This window comes from Grampus griseus, assembly GCF_964374135.1.
Source record: "Grampus griseus genome assembly, chromosome: 20".
Taxonomy (NCBI): Eukaryota; Metazoa; Chordata; class Mammalia; order Artiodactyla; family Delphinidae; genus Grampus; species Grampus griseus.
Genome location: NC_139014.1, coordinates 7,196,869 through 7,219,127, shown reverse-complemented (window position 1 = coordinate 7,219,127; position 22,259 = coordinate 7,196,869). Strand labels below are relative to the sequence as shown.

The 22,259-nt window shown below is 62.1% G+C and overlaps 2 protein-coding genes across 3 annotated transcripts in view; one reads left to right on the top strand and one right to left on the bottom strand.

Moving 5' to 3' along the window:
- Window positions 1-2,383, top strand: part of RECQL5 (RecQ like helicase 5) — a 37,810-nt gene extending 35,427 nt beyond the window's left edge. For both annotated transcript variants that reach the window (XM_082679117.1, XM_082679116.1), the window contains 5 exons: window positions 95-636; window positions 795-888; window positions 1,093-1,311; window positions 1,539-1,608; window positions 1,697-2,383. In XM_082679117.1, coding sequence (XP_082535243.1) covers window positions 95-636; window positions 795-888; window positions 1,093-1,311; window positions 1,539-1,608; window positions 1,697-1,797 — 1,026 coding nt within the window. In that variant the 3' untranslated portion in view covers window positions 1,798-2,383. The remainder of the gene's footprint in view (window positions 1-94; window positions 637-794; window positions 889-1,092; window positions 1,312-1,538; window positions 1,609-1,696) is intronic.
- Window positions 2,384-2,465: 82 nt separating this feature from the next.
- MYO15B (myosin XVB) overlaps window positions 2,466-22,259 on the bottom strand; it is a gene marked incomplete at its 5' end in the record, with an annotated part of 32,458 nt that continues 12,664 nt past the window's right edge. Inside the window, 44 exons of the mRNA XM_082678772.1 lie at window positions 2,466-2,881; window positions 3,049-3,189; window positions 3,295-3,428; window positions 3,610-3,743; window positions 4,003-4,118; window positions 4,282-4,427; window positions 4,607-4,703; window positions 4,839-4,916; window positions 5,018-5,112; window positions 5,205-5,320; window positions 5,422-5,495; window positions 6,825-6,901; window positions 7,301-7,373; window positions 7,464-7,527; window positions 7,696-7,817; window positions 8,229-8,383; window positions 8,473-8,584; window positions 8,790-8,931; window positions 9,002-9,120; window positions 9,314-9,432; window positions 9,566-9,641; window positions 10,205-10,264; window positions 10,489-10,601; window positions 11,066-11,285; window positions 11,400-11,490; window positions 11,585-11,840; window positions 11,903-12,022; window positions 12,193-12,271; window positions 12,496-12,690; window positions 12,789-12,910; window positions 13,059-13,157; window positions 13,355-13,439; window positions 13,565-13,629; window positions 13,726-13,826; window positions 14,065-14,226; window positions 14,691-14,763; window positions 14,978-15,156; window positions 15,241-15,476; window positions 15,580-15,675; window positions 16,924-17,054; window positions 17,276-17,333; window positions 17,625-17,681; window positions 18,347-18,440; window positions 22,044-22,201. Coding sequence (XP_082534898.1) covers window positions 2,822-2,881; window positions 3,049-3,189; window positions 3,295-3,428; window positions 3,610-3,743; window positions 4,003-4,118; window positions 4,282-4,427; window positions 4,607-4,703; window positions 4,839-4,916; window positions 5,018-5,112; window positions 5,205-5,320; window positions 5,422-5,495; window positions 6,825-6,901; window positions 7,301-7,373; window positions 7,464-7,527; window positions 7,696-7,817; window positions 8,229-8,383; window positions 8,473-8,584; window positions 8,790-8,931; window positions 9,002-9,120; window positions 9,314-9,432; window positions 9,566-9,641; window positions 10,205-10,264; window positions 10,489-10,601; window positions 11,066-11,285; window positions 11,400-11,490; window positions 11,585-11,840; window positions 11,903-12,022; window positions 12,193-12,271; window positions 12,496-12,690; window positions 12,789-12,910; window positions 13,059-13,157; window positions 13,355-13,439; window positions 13,565-13,629; window positions 13,726-13,826; window positions 14,065-14,226; window positions 14,691-14,763; window positions 14,978-15,156; window positions 15,241-15,476; window positions 15,580-15,675; window positions 16,924-17,054; window positions 17,276-17,333; window positions 17,625-17,681; window positions 18,347-18,440; window positions 22,044-22,201 — 5,100 coding nt within the window. The 3' untranslated portion in view covers window positions 2,466-2,821. The remainder of the gene's footprint in view (window positions 2,882-3,048; window positions 3,190-3,294; window positions 3,429-3,609; window positions 3,744-4,002; window positions 4,119-4,281; window positions 4,428-4,606; window positions 4,704-4,838; window positions 4,917-5,017; window positions 5,113-5,204; window positions 5,321-5,421; window positions 5,496-6,824; window positions 6,902-7,300; window positions 7,374-7,463; window positions 7,528-7,695; window positions 7,818-8,228; window positions 8,384-8,472; window positions 8,585-8,789; window positions 8,932-9,001; window positions 9,121-9,313; window positions 9,433-9,565; window positions 9,642-10,204; window positions 10,265-10,488; window positions 10,602-11,065; window positions 11,286-11,399; window positions 11,491-11,584; window positions 11,841-11,902; window positions 12,023-12,192; window positions 12,272-12,495; window positions 12,691-12,788; window positions 12,911-13,058; window positions 13,158-13,354; window positions 13,440-13,564; window positions 13,630-13,725; window positions 13,827-14,064; window positions 14,227-14,690; window positions 14,764-14,977; window positions 15,157-15,240; window positions 15,477-15,579; window positions 15,676-16,923; window positions 17,055-17,275; window positions 17,334-17,624; window positions 17,682-18,346; window positions 18,441-22,043; window positions 22,202-22,259) is intronic.

Here is a 22,259-nt window from a genome sequence, read left to right as displayed (position 1 = left end):
CACTCCCAGGAGCCCCACCCACGCAGCCATCCCTGGGCCCTCTAGAGAGTGCCCTGGAGGCACCTGGGGTCAGAAGCCTCTCTCCTCCTCACAGCTCAAACCCAAGCGGGTGGGAGCTGGTTTCCCGAAAGGCTCCTGCACATTCCAGACGGCCCCTCAGCTGACGGAGAAGACGCGGCTCAAAGAGCAAGACCCCCGGCCGGTGCAAGGAGGCGAGCAGGAGCCGCCCGGCCAGCCCCGTGGCCGCCAGGATGAGGACCGCGCTGAGCCCCTCCCTGGGCCCAGAGCAGAGGCCCCCGGGAGCGGTGCTCATTGTGGGGCGCCCTCCCCCGAGAAGAAGGCAAAAGGCCCTTCTCCGGGCAGTCCTACTGCCAAGGCCCGGGTCGGCAAGAAGCAGCAACTCCTGGCCGCAGCGGCCCTCAAGGACTCCCAGAACATTGCCCGCTTCTTCTACCAAAGGACCGAGAGCTCTCCTCCGCTCACTTCAGCGCCAGGGGCAGACGGTGCCAGCCCTTCCCGTGACGGGGCGCGGGGACCCCTGACGGCCCCAGAGAAGTGCACAGGGGCGGAGGATGGAGCCATGGGACATTTGGCTGCCCACCCCCAGACCGAGGAGTGCTCCGAGGAGGGGCCAAGGTGAGGTCACGGGCAGTCCTGGAATCCTCTAGAATCCCCTCTGCTAACTGGGCCTCTGAAGCTCGGGGCCTGTTCCCACGATGGGCTTCACTGGGCCACCTGGGCTGAGGGCGCGGCTGGCATCTGGAGCTCTGACGCCTGCTCTCCCTTCCGGCCAGTGCCTGCCTGCTGCTCAGAGACCAGAGGCCCCCAGAAGGCCAGCCCACCCCCACAAAGGAGGCACAGAGAGGCAAGCGGCCCAGACCCCAGCAGGTACTGAGAGGGGGGAAGATACCTGTCTACCAGGCTGGTGTCTGCTCTGGGTAGGGGTTTGGGAAAATCATGTCTTCTTTCCACATCCCAGGGCAGATGGGCTGGGCTAGAGGGAGCCAGGAGGTACTGAGGCCCAGTCTTCCAGGAGGGGAGGGGCCAGTAACAGGGAGCCCAAGAGTGACCCTCCACTGTGGCCCTGCCCAGGAGAACCCAGAGAGCCAGGCTCAGAAGAGGCCATGCCCCTCAGCCAAGGTCCCCATCTTAGCTGAGACCAAGGGCAGCGTCTCAGCCAGCGATCGGGGCAGCGTGAAGCCTCAAGGCTCCTGCCAGCTCTTGGCTCCTGGCATCTCGCTGAAGGAGGCTGCGAACATCGTGGTCAAGTGTCTGACCCCCTTCTACAAGGAGGGCAAGTTTGCGTCCAAGGTAGGGTAGGTGCATGGGCTCTGTTCTCCCCTGAGCCTGGGGCACTTGGGTGCAGTGCGTGGGTGGGTAGGGAGCGTGAGCCCCAGTGAAAAGCAGGGCGGAAGCAGGCCAGTCCAGAGGCCCGCTCCCGCTCCCTGGGTCTGCCTCGCTCTTGGGTCGCAGCTGTGGGTCGCTCAGAGCAGGGTGAGGTTCTGCGCACTCTGCTCCTCTCCACTCTCTGTCCCCAGGAGCTGTTTAAAGCCTTCGCCCGCCACCTCTCACACTCGCTGACCCAGAATCCGTCTCCGGGAAGGAGCGGTGAGTGCCTGCGTCACCGGCCGGGAGGTGCTTGTGGGGGCCCTGTAGTGGGGAGACTGGCTCTCACGCTCCCCCATCCCGAATCCAGTGAAGGAAGAGGCCCAGAACGTCATCAAGCAGTTTTTCCACGGCCGAGCCCGGTGCGAGAGTGAAGCTGACTGGCACGGCCTGTGTGGCCTGCAGAGATGACCGAGAGCTGCCCGATGGGGCCGGTGTCCTCCCCGGACTCCACCGCGGCCCAGCCCGGGCCTCGCTCAGTAACGGGGAAGGTGGGCGGCCTGCTGCTGCTGGGACATCGTCTGCTCTCAGGCTCTTCACCCTTCCAGCCATGCCTTGCTTTGGAAATGGGCCTGGACACCTCCCAAATCAAGGTCAGAGGTCAGCCCACTTTTCTCTTTGCTCGCGAAGCCTGAGGTCCTCTTTCTCCTAGCCTCCCTGCCTCCCCGGCCCTCGTGGCTGGGTTTTCTGGGCCAGATCCACAGATCAGAAAGTGACAGGTGGTGTGGCTGCTGCCAGAGGAACAGAAGGAAGGAAGGTCCCTCCACCTCGTGTACTTAGCATGTTTTCAGCGGGGGGCGAGGCCCACCAGTCCGAGGCCTTGGGGCCTACTCAGAAAGAGCCCGGGCTGGCCCCAGGTCCGCCCCCACCACCGTCTTCCCTCGCGATGCCAGCCTCCAGCCCGACCCAGGTGCAGAGCTCATGGGAAGACGGGCAGCAGCCAGGCCCTGCTCCCTCTCAGCCCCTGGCCGGGAAGGCCAGGCGGGGCTTCGACAGTTACCAGGGGAATAAAGTCCTGTTGGTTCTCGTGCACACGCACACAGCCCTGTTCTCTCAGGAGTTTTATTTCCTCAGCAGCTGCTGCTCCCGGGGCTGGGCTCATACTCGTGTCACGCCAGGGCCCAGGTGGGCATCTCCCCCAGACTGGGCAACATCGGACGCCCAAGCCAAGTTCCTGCAGCGCCCACCCCAGGCTCAGGCCCAGGCCCACCCCAGAGGGAGTCTCATGACTCTTTCCCAGTTGAAGTCACTATAGCAGCCCCTCCCCGTGGGCCAGCTGGGCTGTGCTGCAGCAGGTTCCAGAACCAAGCGGTGAAGTCCAGGCCAGACTGGCCTGACAGCACCCAAAGGAGACTGTCCGGGTGAGACTTGGCCAGAGAGGCTTCCTGTCCTCGTCTCTGCCCCTCCCCCACTCCTCTTGGGTGAAGCCCGGCCACTAAGTGGAAGGAGAGTTGCGGTCCAGCAGGAAGGTGATGGTGTGCTTCAGCTCCTGGGCCTGCGCGGGCACAGGCATGTGAGGCCAGGGCTCCCCAGCCAGCCCCCTGCCTCTGCCCCCAGCCCCACCACGCCGGAGCAGTGGGCAGAGGCCTGGGCCCAGGCTCCCGGGCACACCAGGCCTGGGTGAGGCGCTTGCCGCCTTCTCAGGGCGCAGAGGCCACCCACCTGCGGCAGCTCAAACCAGATGGTCTGGGGGTTGTCAGCCGAGCCATAGTTGAGTTCCAGGCCAGGGGAGTCCTCAGGCCCCAGTGGGCTCAGCACGCGGAGCTGCTGCAGGTCCCTCAGGGCGATGGAGCAGCACAGGTCCTGGGGGCGGGGAGGGGGGACGGGGAGAGAGAGCGGAGCTTGGTTCCTCTGGGGGAGGGGTCGGTGGAGGTGGTGGGAGACAAGTGGCCCAGGAGCCTGGCCCACCTGAGAGCTGGGGTCCATGAGGATGAGGTGCTGGCGGTTCAGCCCCAGCAGGCCAGGGCTGGGCAGGGCCGGCTTGCTCACTCTCAGCACCATGTAGACAGTGTAGCCAAAGAGGGGCAGCTCACTCACGGCCTCTGCGGATGGAGGGGTAGAGCAGGAGTTCTGACCCCTGGGGCCCTGGGACCTGCCGGACTTTGCCCCCAGGACAGAGGAGAGGGCAGGGCAGGTGGAGAGCTTCCTCAGCCCCTCCACCCTCTCCCCTTCCTTGCTGGGGCTCCCGCCTCTGCCCCAGCTGCCTCCTAGCCCCAGACCCACCTATGAAGCTGATCTGCGCTTCCTGAGAGCTGCATCCTTGCAACTGCCGCAGCTCCTGGCCCATCAGGCTCTTCACAGCGGCCACGTTCATCTGACATTGCAGCCGCTTTGGCAAGTAAGCCAGTAGGTCTTGCCTAGGACACAGCCTGGTCAGTCAAAGCTGGGCATACAGCAGGTGCTAAGTAGATGAACCAGTGGCTACCGTGGGTGAGACCGGGGATCCAGACACATGAATGAGGCGTGGGTTCTGCCCTTGAGGAGCGTGGGGGGGTGGGCAGGTGTACCCAGCCCCCATTTGGTTAGGGCCACAAAGGGTACAAGTGGCCTTGACCTTGGAGGAGGGGGTAGGGGTGGTGGGGTGACAGGAGGCGTGAGGGCTGTGTTCACACTCACTCTGAGGGGGGCTCCTCGTGGTTCCTGCTGAGGTGCTGCAAGGCAGCCAGCCTGGCAAGTCGGGCATCTTCCTGGGCGCTGACTAGCAGCTTCCCCTGCAGGTAGTCCCGCAGCACCTGAGGGGGGAGCAGTGAGGGGGCAGCTGTGCCCCAAAGCCCCACCTAGTGGGTGGCTCCTGGGCCTCAAGCCCTCCCCCACCCAGGGAGGGACTCTCCCTCAAGCTGCAGCCGAGGTTCCAACTACCAGCGGCGCGGCAGCGCGGGGCCGAGTGGGGCTGACCTGGCCGTAGTGGGTGCTGACGTAGGTGGGATTATCGAAGTGCAGCGGGGTCTCCCAGCCGAGCCGCCGGCTGTGCAGGCTCACGTCCAGACCCACCACCTCGCTGTTGAGGTACTCCCGGGGCCACAGGGGCCGCACCAGCTGGCCTGCGCGGGGAGCCTGGGTCCACAGCCTGCCCTGCCGCCCGGGGCCAGCCCCGCCCACAACCCTGCCAGCCCCAGTGTGGGAGCTGCCTCCCCCGTGGCCAGAAGAGCAGACTTGGCAGGCAAGGCCACGTCCCTGAGTCCAGCCGGGCCACGCTTCCTCCCCAGGCCAGGTGGCCTACCTTCCCCTTTGATGAGGAAGAGGGCAAATTCCTGCACTTCATGGGGGTCCGTGATGCCCATCTGCCCACACATCTCCTCCAGTACTTCTGCTGCCACCTGGACATGCGGACAGGGCCGTGACGGGGGTGCTGGGGAGGGAAGGAGGCTGCAGCAGGGGAGGGATGTCCCCAGAACTGATGCCCATGGCTTCCCTGGGTCTCCCCAGCCCCACCTCTGTGTCCCTGTGCTCACCGTGAAAGTGTGGGTGTTGGTCTTGTACTCCACACCCCCGGGCAGGTGAATTAGGAGCAGGTGGACTACTTGTCCTTTCTGCCAAAGTAGGTACGGGGTCAGCCCCCCAGTGGGCAGAGGCCCCGGCCCCCCCACCCAGAGGGAGCCCCAGAACACCCAGCCGCCTGCACCCCCCGTACCAGGAAAGCCTGCATTTCGCCTGGGGAGGGCAGCTGCCGGCGCCCCCCGTACTTGACTGTGTGCTGGAGGTGCCCCTGGCAGCGCCGGGCCAGCTCTGCAGAGAGGAGCCAGGCTGGGGTCATGAGCATCCCCAAACCCCTCCCCAAGCAGCCGAGACCCCAGCCTGGAAGCCCCTCCCCCCGGCACCTTGGCTCAGGGCTGAATGCTGCAGAAACTTGGTCACGTAGGGCATCAGCGAGGTTGATGGGGGAAAGTAGCCCGTGAGGAGGCTGAGGAAAGTCCACCCTCGAGCGCAGAGTCTCCTGCAGGGCAGAGAGCCTGGGCTTTGGGCCGGCCGGGCAGCAGCACTTTGGGCTGCCCCTGAGAGGCCCGCCACCGACCCCCGCCCGTCCCCCACTCTCACGGCCGGGGGTGTCCTGTGATCTGCTTGATGGCCTGGCAGTAAATCTCATCCCTGAGGTTCTCCTCCTGGCACAGCTGTGGGGAGAGGAAGGGCAGGGGGCAGCGGGTCGGGGGCAGAGCTGCAGTGCAGTGCAGTGGAGTGAGGGATGGCGTGGGATCTGAAGTCGGAGAAGTCCTGCCAGTGGCGTGGGCTGGGGGCCAAGTCAGGGTGACAGAGGTGACAGGGTGACAGAGGTGACAGGCTACCGTCATCTCTCGGCCTCGGTTTCACTCGGCTTAATAGCATCTGCACAACTGGCCACTCAACTAAGTCGCCGTCTTTACCTGCTTCCAGGCCGTGCTCGGCCCTGTCCTCTTTCTCTGGTCCCTCTGTCTTAGTCATCTCTGCTGACCCTCTTATCTCCTTGACTCCTAAGGGCTGCAGTGCCCTTGGGCCTCTGTCTGCTGATGACTCCCAGTGCCTGCCTCCAGCCCAGACTTCTCCCATGAAGCCCAGACCTTCCACTTGGAAGACTGGGACTTCAGACTTCATGCATCCCCAACAGATTCCTCCACCAGGCTGGCCCCATCCTCACTCAGGCTTCCTGTGGCGACCAGCATTGCTCTGGCCTAGGCCCCCGTGTCCCCCTCGGCCCCTCGCTCTCACACCCCACGTGCACTTCACAGCAAACCCTGCTGCTTGGGGTCCTTCTTCTCCCCTCTGCTGCTGCCTCTGGGCCTGGGCCAGCCACGTCTCACCTGGGATTGTGGCAGGAACCCTCTCCTTGCGCTTAAACTCCCAGAATCGCAGACAGCCGCCAGAGCGACCCCACGAGATGTAAGCCACGTCTCTCCTCAAAACCCTCCAGTGTTTTCCCAGATCTCGAAAAATCCAAGTCCTGACAGTGGACCACAAGGCCTCCCGTGACCCGGACCCTCTGTCCCTCCTGGTCCTCGCCTCCACTCTCCCCCTTGCTCACTGGGCTCCAGCCACACTGGACTTGCTGGGGCCGAGGCTCACCCCCGCCTCTGCCTGTGTGCGTGCCCCCATGCCCTGCCCCCATGCATACGTGCCTCACTCGCTGGCCTTCTTCAGGTCTGCTCCAGGGTCACCTTGTCACCAAGCCTTCTGCACTGAAGCAGCCCCTCCCCTGCTTTATCACTCTGCACAGCACTCTTTGCCCTGGACACGTTGCCTCAGGGTTTACTGAGTGTCTCCTCTAACCAGGCTGTAAGCTCTGCAGGGACTTGGCCTGCTTGGTGCACTGCCCTGCCCCCAGCACGTAGGTGCTCGATAACTAATTTTGGATTCTTTGAATGTATAGTGACCAGGGGACACGGGGTCCCATGGAGGCCCAGGCAGGAGGACAGGAAGGGGCCCTCAGGGCTCATTGACTCCCCACAGCTTCCGGCTCACTTTCCTACCTTCAGCAGCCCGTAGAGGAGATCCAGGTCGTTCTTGCCCCGGGGCTTGGACTGGTCCCCCATAAACTGCATCAGAGCTGCGGGCAGGATGAAGAGCACGGTGAGCTGGGCTGGGGGCCTGGCCCTGGCTCGTGCTGTCGCTGTGCAGGGCCATCTCATGCCTTGCTCTCAGAATGCGTGTGAGCCAGGCGGAGCAGCAGTCTCAGCTGTACCGACGAGGAGACAGAGTTCAGAGAGACCCTGTGGCCACCCAGGGCTACACCAAGCGCACAGCAAGCCAGACCTACCGCTGCCTTCCAGCCCAGACTGCACACAACCCACACCCCCTGGGCATGAGTAGAAGTGGGTGAGGGCCACGTGGTATAGGAGACACCGGTGAGCTTCCCCGAGTCGGTGAACTCAAGGACAGAAGGCGACCAGGTGCCTGGGTCCCGGGCACTGCAGACATGGCGACCCAGGACACCGTGGCTACTTACCCTGGAAGCTTCCCACGGCCCGCCTGTTCACGTCCTCGTCACTGATGCTGATGAGTGATGCCTGGATGGGAGCCTGCGGCCAAAGAGGCTGCCTGTGGGTCTGGGGCCATGGGGGCCGGGGGCCAGGTCTGCTGTCCCGGCTCCTCCCCACCGTCCCCCTTACCTTGCTGTACTGCACCAGGCTGGCCATGGCCTTCCTCTTGGCATCTTCACTTGTCTGGCCCAGCCTGAGGGGGCGGAGGGGAGGACAGCCCCGCTTGCTCAGCCCTCCCACCCCCATCCCAGGCTGGGTAGGGAGGGTGCTAAGAGCCCTGGCCCGGTGACTCTGAGCAGGGAGTGTCCCACTTCAGGGACACTGAGGATGGGCAGGCATGGGGCGGGCCCAGGGCACTCACAGAGTCTGGGGCTTCCGGAAGTAGCGCAGGGCAAATTCCTGCATGGTGTAGTCGGAGTCCGTGGGCAGGGTGACGCAGGCCACAGACGGGGACCGGCTGGTGGCCAAGTTGTCACTGTGTGCCTGGCTCCAGGGGTGGGTGGGGAACTTAGGAGCACAGGAGACCTAGCGCCACCTGAGTGTCCCCTGGCCTGTCCAGCGGCCCTGCCCAAGCCCCCGCCCCAGCCCAGCCCAAGAGAAGCAGGCAGAGTAGCTGCAGTGAGCACACCACCAGAAGCCGGGACAGTCAAGAGCTGTTTATTGAGCACCTTCCAGGTGGCACTGAACTAGCTACCACGAGGGCCACACGAGAGGCAGACCGCCCAGCCCTGCTGGGGAGACAGGACAAGACATCGGGAGCGGGCAGAGAGGCGGCATCAGACCAAGCGCTGCCCACCAGGCGTGGGGTGGCCCTCCGCCGCTCTGGGGCAGTCGAGCCCTTTCTTTCCTCGACTCCTAGTTAGGCCTCGCCTCGGCGTCTCCCGTCTTCCTCACCTCCGACGCCTTATCCCACTCTCCGTGCCGCAGCTGACTCTTGTGCCGGCCATTCCTCTGCTCCATCGAGAAGGAAAAGTCCGGAGCAGCAGCCGGCTGCACTACGTTAGCAGGAAAGAGTCCGGATCGGCCCCCGGTGGAGCCAAACTGCCAGCCTGCGGGAAGCATCCAAGGACGGTGCCTCACCTCCTGGGCCCTCTGCCCGCCCGCCGGGTGCCAGCCGCCCTGCTTGCCTTGGGGATACCTGGCTCCAGAGCGGCCACCGGCAACAGCTTGATGAGGTCCCCCCGTTGGAAGCTGAGGAGGCTGTGGTCGTCAGTGAGGTAGCTTCGCAGGGCAATGACGTAGCCGGAGTCCTGCAGGCGGGCGGGTGAGCGGCCAGCCTGCTTATGACTCCGTCCTGCCCATCCCACCTGCTCCCCCGTTGGCGTCACTCTCCACCAAGCGCCCCCAAGTTCCAGCCCCACCCCAGGCAGCTTGAAGGAGCTTGGCTGACATCACGGGGTACGACGCAGCGGTGCTGGAGGCCCCCCGCCCGGCGCCCTGCCGGCCCGCACTTGCCTTCCTGAGCTCGCTCAGGAGCAGCTCAACCATGGCCTTGACGGCTCCCGCCTGGACTGTGTGCAGCAGCAGCCGTTCACTCTTCAGGGACAGCTCCAGGGTGGAGCCAGCCAGGCACTCCACGCCCAGTACCTCAGCAAAGCTGTGCAGAGGGTGGGGCGTGAGCTGGGGGCCGTCTCGCCGGCCCACGCCACACCCCAGCCCAGGCTCACCTGTACGAGCGGAGAGTCTTCAGCTGGCCGGGGTGGAAGCTGGGGCCTTGGGTCACCTTGAGCAGTCTCAGCCCCCGGTGGGACACGGCCAGCAGCTGCACGTCGCTGCCACCCTCGCCCTGCCCGGAAGGTGGTTGGCTCACGGACAGGCTCCGGGCTCCCCGCCACCGGCCAAGACACCCTGGGGCTGCTCAGGCCAGTGCTATTCTTCGTTGGTTCCACTGGGGCCCAGCCCACCCCCAGCTCTAATCCTGCTGCGGAAGGCCAAGCTGGCCTCCAGCCCTGGGCGCTACCATCCCCAGCCTCACTGACCGAGACGGGGAAGATGCGGGAGAAGTAATTGGCCCAGTTGTCCCTGGCGGCCACCACGATGCGCTTCTTGACACTGTCCTCAGCTGTGTCCAGGGAGTCCAGGCCCACCTCCAGGTCTCCTGTTGAGCAGAAATGGCCCCAGGCCGTCCTCAGGCTCCCTCACAGCGGGGACCCCGGAGTCTACTCCCTCCCTCTGGGCAGGCCCAACCCCCAGCACTCTGGCTCCCTGACTCCAGGGTCCCTGGACCCTACGCAGCAGGTCTTTCATCCTGTGCCTCTCGTCCTGGGAGATCCGGATGCAGGACTCCGCAAAGGTGTCCCTCAGGATCTGGGGGCAAAGCCAGGCGGTCACCACCAGGTCCTGAGGCCACAGCCCACCCCAGAAGCAGCCACGCATGGAGGAAAAGCTAGAGAGCCCCATAGGCACGTGGGTGGAGCAGGGAGGGATGCCTGGCCTTCCAAGCCCAGGGTCACGTCCACCCGGAGCTCCCACCTGCCTCCCCCAAGCTGCCGGCACTAGTTGGGCTGCTGCTCCTCTGTCAGCTGAGATAAGCTTCCCTGAAGGAACACGGGACTTGGGGGAGGGGGAGGGGGGCAGCTACTGTAGAACTGGGGAGAACAGACACAAGCATTGGGAGCATCTAGAGGTGGCAAAGGGACAAGCACGAGCGAGCACCTGCTGTGTGCCAGGCCTGTGTTGGGTGCTGTATACGCTTTATTTTTAATCCTCGTCATAAGTCAAAAATGGCCCTTATTCTGAGGGTTGTTGGGAGGATTAAATAAACGAAGGCAGGGCGGAAACACACCAGCGTCCCCCGCAAGCGGGGCTGCTCTCCTGCCTGGGGTGGGGGCGGTCTGCCGGTACAGGTCCCAGGTGGGCTGGGCTCTCACCTGCTCACAGAGGAGCCTGAGGCAGTAGGGGTGGCTGAAGTTCTCCCGGGGGTAGAACACCTGGGCGAGGGCAGGGGCGAGTGAGAGTGCGCCCGGACGGTGCCCCCGCCAGCCCCCCTCCCGCCCCACCTCTGCCTCCCGGGCCGGAGGAGGTGGGGCTGGGGAAGTAGTCCCCAGTGTCTGTGTGTGGAGAGGAGATGCTGGGGCCCCAGGCTGGCGCCCCTACAGCCAGCGCCCCGTCCCCCACCCAGGGAGGCCAGGCTGCGGCCCGCCCTCGCGCCCACCTCCTTGCGCAGGAACAACCTCCAGGGGGCGCTGGCGTAGGAGAAGCACACGCTGCCCGAGGGCACGAGCAGCTGGGTGGAGATCCCCTGGTCCCCCATGGTCTCCACAAAGCCTGGCGGATAGAGGGGCCGAAGGGCATCAGGCGAGGAGCTGCCCAAGCCGGAATGATGCAGGCACGGAGAGAGAAGACCCTCGGCCCACTAGGGCCCCACGTGGCCCAGCTCAGTCCACCTCCGCTGCCTCCCTCCCCCCGCTCTGTCCCATCGCCGGCCTCCATCTCCAGCTTCCCACGTTCCCCACTGTCCCTGACGTGCGTGGGCCCCCCCCGACCACGTCAGCGAGGTCACTAAACTCCCGACGAGGCCCACGCCCCGTGACGGTCCCTCCGTGCCAGACAGGCCCCAGGGGTGCCCGCGCCCTGCCCCCCCAGGAACGCGGAAGCTGGGGCTCCTCACCCACGGCTCCAAAGTCCGGAAGCGCGAGCAGCTGACCTCGGCCGTGAGCGCTGAGAGGCCCTTAGGAATCCTGCCCCCGCCCCCCACAAAGCCCACCACCCGGGGATATGGGGTTTCTCACCGTGTGGCTCAGCTGGAGGGGTCGCTGGGTCCAAGGGTGGAGGCAGTGGAGGTGCTGGCGGAGGCGGGGGACTCCGGGCAGTGGGTGGGTTTTGGCCAAACAGCTCTTGAAGGGGCCCCTGCTTCTCCTTGATGGAGTTGGAGGGCACACGCCGTGGCTGGCCCTCGGGTCGAGGGGCCACAGCTGGTGGGGGGCCCTTCCCTGGGCTGGGGGACAGCGTCTGGGGAGGCACGGAGAATACACCCAGGCTGTGACTAGCGGCCAGGTCTCCCCCGGGGAGCCTCAGGAGGGCTCTGGCGCGGAGCAGCGTGCTCTGGTCGGGACGGGGCCTCACCGAGGGCAGCGAGGAGGCACCACTGATCCCCAGCTTAGCCAGAGCCTCATCCTTAGGGTTGTTTTTCTTCAGGAAGATCTGGGGGGGCTTCCTGAGAGAAGGAAGAGGTCGGGAGTCCACACGGTGACTCTGGGCAGCGGGCAGTCCTGGCCGTCCTCCCCCTCCCCACCACCGCCGGGGTGCACCTGGGCGGCTGCACGGGCACGGGCACGGGGCCTGGGCGGCTCTGGTATATGCGGATGATGTTGCGGATCTCCCTGCTGGGCTCTGCCCGCCGGGGCTTAGGGTCCGAGCTACGCACCACGGCTCTGCCCTCTGCCGGCCGGCGACCACCGCCAGGCCCCGCCTCTGTGGCTGGCTCCGCCTCAGCCTCCTGTGCAGCTTTGGCCCCATCTCGTGCCAGTGGCTTTTTCTCTACTGGGGGAGGAGGAGGTGACGGCACTGACCAGAAAGAGAGGAAAGATGTGAGACCCTGTGCAGAACCACAAAGCCTGCCCCCCCACCCTGCTCCCCACCACCTGCTCTCGGTTCCTCTTCTTCCGGCTCCTCCTCCTGCTCCTCCCCCTGGGGGATCTTCACCTTGGCCGGAGGCCTCATCGTCTCCACCTTGATCTGCTGCTGCCCTGTAAACGCCCCAAATGGCCCTCGCTATTACTCTCCACCTGGCCCGCCCGTCTGGGCTCCTGGACAGGCCACACTGACCTAGAGGAAGAGAGTGCACCCCGCCGTCCCCTGGCCAGGCGGGGGCGGTGGCTGAGTTTTTGTGTGGGATTGCCACCCCAAGGGCCCTCACCCAACTTCTGGAAATAGTCCCGTTTCTGCTGGAAGCTCTTGGGCCGCCGGGGCCTGTTTTCAGCCTCCTGTGAGGTGTCCTGTGGCAGGAGGGGAAAGAGAAGGAGCTGCCCTGCCAGACAAGTTGCCACTCACAGAGCAAACCCGCTCGGATCCGTGGGGCTGGAGCCTGGCAGCATCTTTTCTGCATCTCCCCACACCCCCCATGCCATGTCTCCCACTTCTGGGGCCTTGGAGCCTGCTGCCCCACCCCAGCCCTGCCACCTGCCTGACCTCGCCTCTTCACCCTCAGGCAGGCACCTACCAGTTCCAGGTCACGCTCTGGCTCCTTCTGGGGGGTGGGTGTCTTCTTGGGCTTGGGGGTGATGGCTGGGGGTGGAGTCAGGGAGGCAGCTCCAGGGGCCTGGGCCTGGGCATGATGCTCCAGGGGCTGGCTCTGGCGCTGCTTTGCCTGCTGCTCAAGGGACAAGGTCATGGCCTGGGTGGTCATCTGCTGGGCCTGACGGGGGAAGGGTGGTGTGCCAGGTAAGAGCTGGCCTAGCCTCGCCCCACAGGTCTGTACCCACTAGGCAATCCATGGGCCCTGCCCACCCTCACCAGGATCAGCGCCTGCTGGTTGATGAAGTTCTGCTGCTGGACTGCCAGCTGCCTCGCGTCCACACTGGGAAGCAGGGGCTGTGGCTGTGGCTGCGGCTGCGGCTGTGGCGGCACCACAACGGCTGCGAGTATGGCAGGCAGTCAGGGTGGACGAGCGCCATGGCTGAGCTCCCAGCCCTCTGCCCACTGTGCCCTCTAGGCCCCAGGCAACAGCCTCCCTCCTCCAGTCCCTACCTGAGAAGGGACACAGTGGCTATAGTCCAGCCTTACCTGGCATGGCGGGGACCGCCCCCATTGCTGGCATCATGGGCACGGGTGCATGCATCATGGCTGGCTGGTATCCGGGCATCTGCATCATCCCTGAGTACACTGAGGGAACAAGGCCCCCCCCCAGGTCGGTCCCTGCCTGGGCCCACAGACAGCCTCCCTTCAGCCCCAGGCAAAGAGAAGAGTACGGGCCACCAGGGTGCTAGCCAGAGCTCTGATTGCAGCTGCGTGGGGATCCCAGGCCATGCTTGCCTGTGTTGCTGGGCAGGGAGGCCCTGGGTGCTCAGCCCCGCACTCACCCACGGGATAGCTGCCTTGCTGCATGGGCCCCATGGCGCCCCCTCCCTTCATGCGGCCACTCAGAGCCCTGCCTTGCTCCAGATCCTGAAGGGACAAAAATCACAGGTCCCAAGGTCAGAGCTAGAGCCCTAGGAGGGATGGGAGGGGCAGCAGAGGCCCCAGGGGCGTAGGGGCAGCAGTGGGGTGGGGTCTGCGTGCGGGACACTCACGCTGAGGCACGGGGAGAAGAGGTGGTCCAGGAAGCCATCCAGACTCCCTGAGGTCCGGGACTCACCTGTGGAGGGTTACTGTCACCTGCCTGGGGCGTGGGGCTCTGGCACCCCCATTCCCAGCGCTCTGCCAACCTCAGTGTGCCCACTCCCAGCCTTACCTGTGTGACCCCTGCTGGGCAGAGCTGGGGCTGGGCCTGGAGGGGGACCTGGGGGCAGTGAGGGGGCCTGGATGCCAGGGGCCGGGGGGATGTCCTCGGCTCTGCAGGAGATAGTGGGCCCAGCTGAGGAGATGCCCTGGCCGGGGGGTTCCCAGGTTGAGGCAAGATGTAGAAGCTGCTGTAGGGGTCATCCCCCTGCGGTGGGCGGAGGCTTGGGGGCGGGCGGGCTGGGCCTGTGGCAGCACCTGTGAACCCCCGCGGATGACAGGGTGGCTGAGGGGGTCACCTACGACAGGATAGGGACAGGAGCAGGCCAGGGGTGCTGTGGGTGGCACCTACAAGCCACGGGGGGCGATTGGGTAGCTGTGGGGACCGGCCGGGTCCCCCAGATCCTCGGTCTGGCCAATCAGGTCCAACACGAAGTCGCAGCCAGCCAAGTCCTGCCAGGAGTCCTTAGAGTGCAGTGACACAGACCAGCCACGCGGGGGCGGATCCAGGCCTCTGGGTGAGACAAGGGCATGGAGCAGAGGGTGGTCAGCCAGGCGGACGACCATCCGGAAGGGACAAGGACCTGAGGGTGGGCTGGGGGGAGGGGGTTGTGGAAGGGGACAGGAACCTGGCTGAGGACCCAGTGCAACTCACAGCCCTCTACTTTATCTGCATCTCACAGCCCTCTACTTCTACAGTGGCTCTGATGCATTTATTCATTCAATTTGATGAGAACCTGGACCAGATCTAGCAGGTATACTCTCTACTTGCTCTCTGTCTTGAATCTACTGTCTGGACCCTGCCCACCCACCCCGCCCCCTCGCTCCCATCCCGCCCCCCGGGGAGCAGGTTTTGGCTTTGGAGCAGCCGCAGGAGGTGCTCGGCGGGAGAGCGGGCTGGGAGCATGAGGAAAACCAGGAGGCGGACGGGACAATGGCCAGTGTGGGCTGCGCTCGCCCATCCCAGGCCCTGCACACCTGCTCTGCAGAATCCGCCCGGCGAGTTGCTCCCCTGTGGTCCAGGACTCCACCTCGGCCGAGAAGCACTCCTCTGCAGGGACGAGGGGTAGGGGCAAGAGTGAGGGACAGCAGGGTCCACCCGGACGGGAAGGGAATACTGTCCCGTGGCGGTTCCGAAAGCAGGAGAGCAGGGAGGTCAGGGTCACATGGGGAGGGCTGAGGAGGGAAGGGGGCCGAGGGAGGGCGAGAGTGCCGGGCAGGCTGCAGCGTGGGCCTGGGGAGGCCCGAGAGTAGGCAGGCGTCACCGGTGAAGGTGAAGACATCCAGCACCATGCGGCCCTGCCTCCATCCGGCCGTCCACTCGAGCTGGGTGGGTGGGTGGGCCCGCTCGGACCCAGGGGCCCGCTGCGTCTGCTGCAGGGCTCCCAGCAGCCTGTGCTGGCACAGTGCTGCCATGCCCCCGGGGGCCTGGTCGGACACGAATCTGCGGGCACAGCACAGGGCTGCCGTGGGTATGGGGTGGCCCGCTGAGCACACCCACGGGGCCCCCACCTGCCGGGGCCCTTACTTGAGCAGCGGCTTCTGCAGGGTGGACACTGGGGGGAAGGCGCCGAGCAGAACAGCCAGGAGGGCCCAGCCGCGCTGCCTCTGCTGCTCGTCCGGCTGGTGCCAGAGCTGGGCTGCGAGCTGACTGAAGATCTCGTTGCGCAGCCCCGGCCGGCGCTGCCCCTGCCGCACCAGGTACTGGCCCATGGTCTGCTCCTGCCAGGGCTCCAAGGATGCGTCCCCCAGGAACCGCAGCATCTGCAGACACAGAGTGAGGGGAGGCAGGACGTGCGGGGCTCCCGGTGCCCGGCCAGCACCCCTTGCACGGGCCCACCCTGCCCCTCCCCAGTGTGTCACTCACCACCTTGTTGATATCCAGGGCATGCTGAGGGTTGTCACTGTCCAGCCGGGTCAGGGGTTTGGTCAGCAGCTGCCCAGGTCTGGGCAGGGATGGCTCCTGCAAGGAAGGAGGGCGACACGGTGCCTGAGCAGGGGCTGTTGTGTGCTGACCTGCCAGACACAGCCGCGGGGGAGCCCCAAGGGAGCACGCGCCCTGCGAGAGGGAGAGGGGCTAGTGAGGAAAATCATCTTAAAAATACATCTCGGGGGGCTTCCCTGGTGGCGCAGCGGTTAAGAACCCGCCTGCCAGTGTAGGAGACACGGGTTCGAGCCCTAGTCAGGGAAGATCCCACATGCCGCGGAGCAGCTAAGTCTGTGCACCACAACTGCTGAGCCTGCGCTCTCTAGAGCCCGCGAGCCACAACTACTGAAGCCCGCGCGCCTAGAGCCCGTGCTCCGCAACAAGAGAAGCCACCGCAATGAGAAGCCCGCGCACCGCAACGAAGAGTAGCCCCCGCTCACCGCAAATAGAGAAAGCCGCGTGCAGCAACAAAGACCCAATGCAGCCAAAAATAAATAAATTTATTAAAAGAAAAATACATCTTGGGACTTCCCTGGTGGTCCAGCGGTTAAAAGTCCACGCTCCCAATGCAGGGGGCCGGGGTTTGATCCCTGGTCAGGGAACTAGATCCTGCATGCCACAACTAAAAAGGGTCCCGCATGCTGCAACTAACGATCCTGCACAGGCAACGAAGATCCCGTGTGCCGCAGCTAAGACCCGGCGCAGCCAAGTAAATAAATAAATATTAAAAAAAAAACAACTCTCAATCACTCCTTCTGATTAGAAAACTAAAGCTCGTGCATGCGGAAAACTCAGAAAACACGGAAAAGGATGAAGAATAAAAACCACCATTAACATTCCACTGCCAGACAAAACCACAGTTAACATTTTCGCCTCTTTGTTTCTAATCTTACTTTCTACGTGTCGGTACACACGTCATCTCCCCACCCTCCCTGTTAACAAAATTGGGATCGTACGCTACGTGCAGTTTTGAATCCCGCTTTTGCCGCCAACACTGTAGCCTGGACACTTTGCCTTGTCATTCAACATGCTTTAACGACATGGCTTCAATGGCAGGGCAGTGCCACAGGTGTAACGAAGGTGTGGCACTGCAGATAAGTAACCAGCAGCGCGTTGAGGTTCAACCGTTTCCGGTTTCCGAGCAACGCAGTTGCATCCACAGCCCCGCGACAGGAGAGGGAGGAGGGGACTGGAGACAGGACAGACACAGCTTCTGCCTGACGGGGGCTAACGTCTGGGGAGATGTGGGCGTCAGCCGTGTAGAGCTAAGGCCTGGGGGCCCACCTGAAAGCCGATGGAGATGAAGCTGGAGAAGGGGAATTGGTCGATGTCGGGTGGGAGGGTCAGGCTGGGCCGTGCGGGAACTTCCGGGGGCATGGCCTCGGTGATGCTCTCGGCCAGGGTGTGCCGATGGCCTGGGATGACGTAGGCAGGCGTAAGCGGCAGCCCAGAAACGCCCAGGTAAGGCGCCTGGCTTTGGCGCCGCCTCCACCTCTCAGCATCAGCCCCCAGCTCCAGTGCAGAGGGAGCCGGGCAGTGAGCTGGGGGGACCCAGAGCATCAGAGGGAGGGACCACAGGGACAGAGCCTCCGCCCAGGAGGGGGTCATGGCAAGAGCAACGCCCATCAGGACTCACCTTCCGCTGTCTTCAGCATGACAGCCAGCTCAGCCGGGATCTCCAAGTGCCCCAGCTCCTAGCAGGGAGGAGCAACTGACCAGGAACTAAGGGAAGGGGCATGGGAACTCGGGGGCCCTCCTCACCCCCAGGGCTGTAAGCTTCCCCTCCAAAGCCCAAGGATTCTAGTCCTGGACACTCAAACACATAAAGCCCCCAGAGGGAACCCAAGAGCACCCCAGGCCTCTTCTTGGGGGACAATGGATGGGCCTGAGGAACAGGACCCATCTCGGCACCCCTGGAACCCCACGCTCCCCCTCAAGCCAGGCCAGGTTCAGCGGGTTCACAACCCAGCTTCCAGGCCACCTACCATGCTTGGCCCCTTCTTGGAGGCCCCGACGCCGTGCCAGCTGCACCGATGCCCAAGCTGTTGGGGGAGATGCAGGAGGAGACGATGCCTCCGTGAGGCGCCACCGGGAGCTCCCTAGAGGCCCCTCCCCCACGCAGCAGTGCAGCTGCCCCTCCTCCTCCCAGGAGGACCCCACACCAGTGGAGGAAGGGGTGCAGACCCAGGGGGCCAGCTGTCTGCCCCCAGCCCTCCAGAGCCCTCACTAGCCTTAGCGCTGTGGCTGTCTCTGCCCGTCTGCCAGGGCACCGGGAAGAGGAGGGAAGAAGGGAAGGAATGGTCCCAAGGGACAAAGTCCAGCCAGGGAGGGGCCAGAGAGTGGGGCATTACGTGGGCATTGACCTTTGAGCTGTTTTATGGCCCTCAGATTGGAGTCACAGGGCAAGAGGGGAACAGTCCAAGGGAGGCCTGGAGGGGATGGGAGGCACCCCCAGCCAGCAGGGGAGAGCCAGGCCCTGGCAGTGGGCAGGCATGAAGGAAGGCGACAGCCTCCTGGAGGCCCCAGGCTACCCTGGCCAGGCAGAGGGGGACGGAAGGAGCTCCACCAGCAATGGTCTCCGAGGCCTCGGTCCTCGTGCGGCTGCACTTGGAGGGTGGACACTGTCGGGATTTGGCCAACGTGGCCGGCAAGGCTGCCTGGCTTCTCCCCTGAGCTGCCCTGGGCAGGACCCATCCATGTGCTTCACCTGCCCTCTCCGCTGTCTCCAGAGCAGGCGCCGGCCCGCCAGCAGGACGGTGTTCAGCTGCCCCAGAGCTGCCCGCCGCCGGAGGTACCACTTCCTGGAGGCCGGGAAGGGGGTTGGTGAGGAGTCCAAACTCACACCCGATACCTGAATCCTCCAAGCCAAGACGTGAATGTAAAATCGGACCCCAGTGAAGCCCCCGGCTGCCGAAGGGCAGCAACAGGGAAAGGACACGACACTTCGAAAGACCAGCAGGTAAACTGAGAGGCTGCTGTGCCCGAGGATCGAGATCTGGGACTCTGGCGCCGACCACGCGGGCTCGTTCCCCTACCGGTTAGTCACTGCCGTCTCGGATAAGTTACTTTACCTCTCTGGGGTTTATCTGCTTTTGTTTTTTGGCCACGCCGCATGGCATGTGGAATCTGAGTTCCCCGACCAGGGATCAAACCCGGCCCTGGCAGTGACAGCGCTGAGTCCTGGACTTCCCTAGTGGCGCAGTGGTCAAGAATCCGCCTGCCAATGCGGGGGACACAGGTTCGAGCCCTGGTCCGGGATGATCCCACATGCCGCGGAGCAACTAAGCCCGTGCGCCACAACTACTGAGCCTGTGCTCTAGAGCCCACGAGCCAGAGCTACTGAAGCCCGTGCGCCTAGAGCCCGTGCTCCGTGACAAGAGAAGCCACCGTAATGAGAAGCCTGCGCACCACAAGGAAGAGTAGCCCCCACTCGCCGCAGCTAGAGAAAGCCTGCACGCAGCAACGAAGACCCAACGCAGCCAAAAATAAATAAATTTATTAAAAAAAAAAAAAGAAAGAAAGAAAGCGCTGAGTCCTAACCACTGGACCGCCAGGGAATTCCCTACTTTACCTCTGTGTTTTATTTTCATCATCTCTAAATTGAGAAGTATTGTAATGCCTGCCCCACAATAAGATGAAATGAATTAAAAGGTGTGTTTGGAATAGAGTCTGACATATTATTATTTAAGAAGCAGAACTTCTAAAAAATGAAAAAATAACATTCACTGGAAGTCTAACAGGAGATCCTGGAAGAGACAATATCTTTGAGAATTTTCCAGATATAAGAAAGACCAGACTCCTCAATGAAGGAACCCTGAGCATGATAAATATTTAAAATAAATCTATATATACTATTAGACATAACATAGATAAACAACAAGGATCTACTGTATAGCACAGGGAACTATATTTAATATCTTGTAATTACCTATAATGGAAAAGAATCTGAAAAAGCGTATATATATGTATTATGTATGTATGTATATATTTGTAACTGAATCATTTTGCTGTACACCTGAAACATCGTAAATCACTATACTTCAATAAAAAAATAAATCTACAGCTTTTGTACATAAAAGGTCACTTTCAAGAGAATGAAAAGAGGGCTTCCCTGGTGGCACAGTGGTTGGGAATCCACCTGCCAATGCAAGGGACACGGGTTCGAGCCCTGGTCCGGGAAGATCCCACATGCTGTGGAGCAACTAAGCCTGTGCACCACAATTACTGGGCCTACGCTCTAGAGCCCGCAAGCCGAAACTACTGAGCCCACGTGCCACAACCACTGAAGCCCGCGCGCCTAGAGCCCATGCTCCACAACACGACGAGCCACCACAATGAGAAGCCAGCACACCACAACAAAGAGTAGCCCCCGCTTGCCACAACTAGAGAAAGCCCATGTGCAGCAACGAAGACCCAATGCAGCCAAAAATGAATAATAAATAAATTAAAAAATTTTAATTTAAAAAAGAGAATGAAATGACAACCCACGTAATGGGAGACTACTTGCAAATCACACATTTGATAAAGGTTTAATATCCAGAACATATAAAGAACTCCTACAACTCAATGAAAAAAAAAAAACCCAATTAAGAAGCAGGCAGAGGGGGACTTCCCTGGTGGCACAGTGGTTAAGAAATCGCCTGCCAACGCAGGGGACACGGGTTCGAGCCCTGGTCCGGGAAGATCCCACATGCTGCAGAGCAACTAAGCCTGTGCACCACAACTACTGAGCCTGCGCTCTAGAGCCCACAAGCCACAACTACTGAGACTGCAAGCCACAACTACTGAGCCCGTGTGCCACAACTACTGAAGCCCGCGCACCTAGAGCCCGTGCTCCGCAACAAGAGAAGCCACCGCAATGAGAAGCCTGCGCATCGCAACGAAGAGCAGCCCCTGCTCACTGCGACTAGAGAAAGCCCACGCACAGCAATGAAGACTCGACACAGCCAAAAATAAATAAATAAATAAATTCCCAAAGGAAAAAAAAGGCAGGCAGAGGACTTGAATAGCTATTTCTCCAAAGAGATACACAAATGGCCAAGAAGTACATGAAAAGATGCTCAACATCATTAGTCATTAAAGAAATGCAAATCAAAACCACAATGAGATACCACCTCACACCCACTAGGATGGCTATCATTTAAAAAGCAGAAAGTAGCAAGTATTGGCAAGGATGCAGAGAAACTGGAACCTTCACACATTGCTGGTAGGAATATAAAATGGTGCAGCCACTGTGGAAAACAGTTTGGCAATTCCTCAAAAAGATAAAGACAGAATTACCGTATAACTCAGGATTTCCACTCCCAGATAGAGATCCAAAAGAACCAAAAGCAGAAACTTGATCAGTTACTTGTACACTTGTGTTCATAGCAGCCTTATTCACAATAAGCCAAAAGGTAGAAACAACCCACGGACAGATAAATGGATAAACAAAATGCGGTCCGTCCACACAATGGAACAATTTTCGGCCATAAAAAGACATGAAATTCTGACACATGTTACGACAGGGACGAACCCTGAAAACGCTATGCTTAGTGCAGTAAGCCAGGTGTAAAAGGAATTTGTATGAGTCAACCTAGACGTCATATCTAGAATAGGCAAATTCACAGCAATGGAAAGCATACTGGAGGTTACCAGGGGTGGGAGGGAAGGGAGAGTGAGGCATCATTGCTGAATGGGTATAGAGTTCCCGCTGGTGATGAAAACGTTTTGGAAACATATAGTGGTGACGGGTGCCCCCTTCTCCGAGGCTTCCCTGGTGTCCATGGCACTGCCTTCATTTTGTTCTCAGTCCTTAAACAATCCCCTTTGGGGCGACTGGAAGCTGGTTTACTGTCTGCATCTGACTCCCCAGCTAGCCTGGAAGGCACCATCCCTGTGCCTGTGTGAAGATGCTTGCACCTTCCTCCCTGTGTTGCCAGCACCTGGCCCAGGGTAGATGGAGAAGATGGTCAACCAACAGCTGTTGGATGGATGAGTGAAGACGGGCAGTGCAGGGTGAGTGGGGCTGGAGCTAATGAGGCGAGAAGGGCGAGGGGAGCATCATAGGACCACGAAGCCCAAAGAGCCTGGAGTGTAAAAGTCCGGGCTACGTCGAGGCTGGAGAGGTAGGCAGGGCCTCACACAACCTGATTCACGCTTTTAAAAGAGTATTCTTGCTGCAGAGTGGAGAACAGACTAGAGAAAAGAACAGTCAAGGGGTCAAGACCGCAGGTTTGACTGGCCTAGCAGGTAATGAGCTTCTCGTGGCTGGGGGTATTCAAGCAGAGACGGCATGGTGGGGATGCCAGCAAGGAGAGTCCGGTGCTGATGGGAAGCAGGCAGACTAGCCTTGAGGCCCTACGCCCCCCCGACCCTGCCCCGCCACCGTGAGGAGGCCTACAGTCTCGCCCCACTCTGCACACCTGGCCTGGAGCCCACGCACGCGAATCCGTGGTAGGAGGCGAAGGCGTTGACAGGAGAGGCTGGCGCAGAGGCCTCGGTGCAGGGTGAGCAGGGCCTGGGCGCGCTGCTGGGCCCGGTGCCGCTCCAGCTGCTGCCAGCCCAGCTCCTGCAGTAGCACCTGGGGGCAGAGGTTTGGGCTGGGGGCAGGCCAGGTGGCTGGAGACCACCCTGCCCTT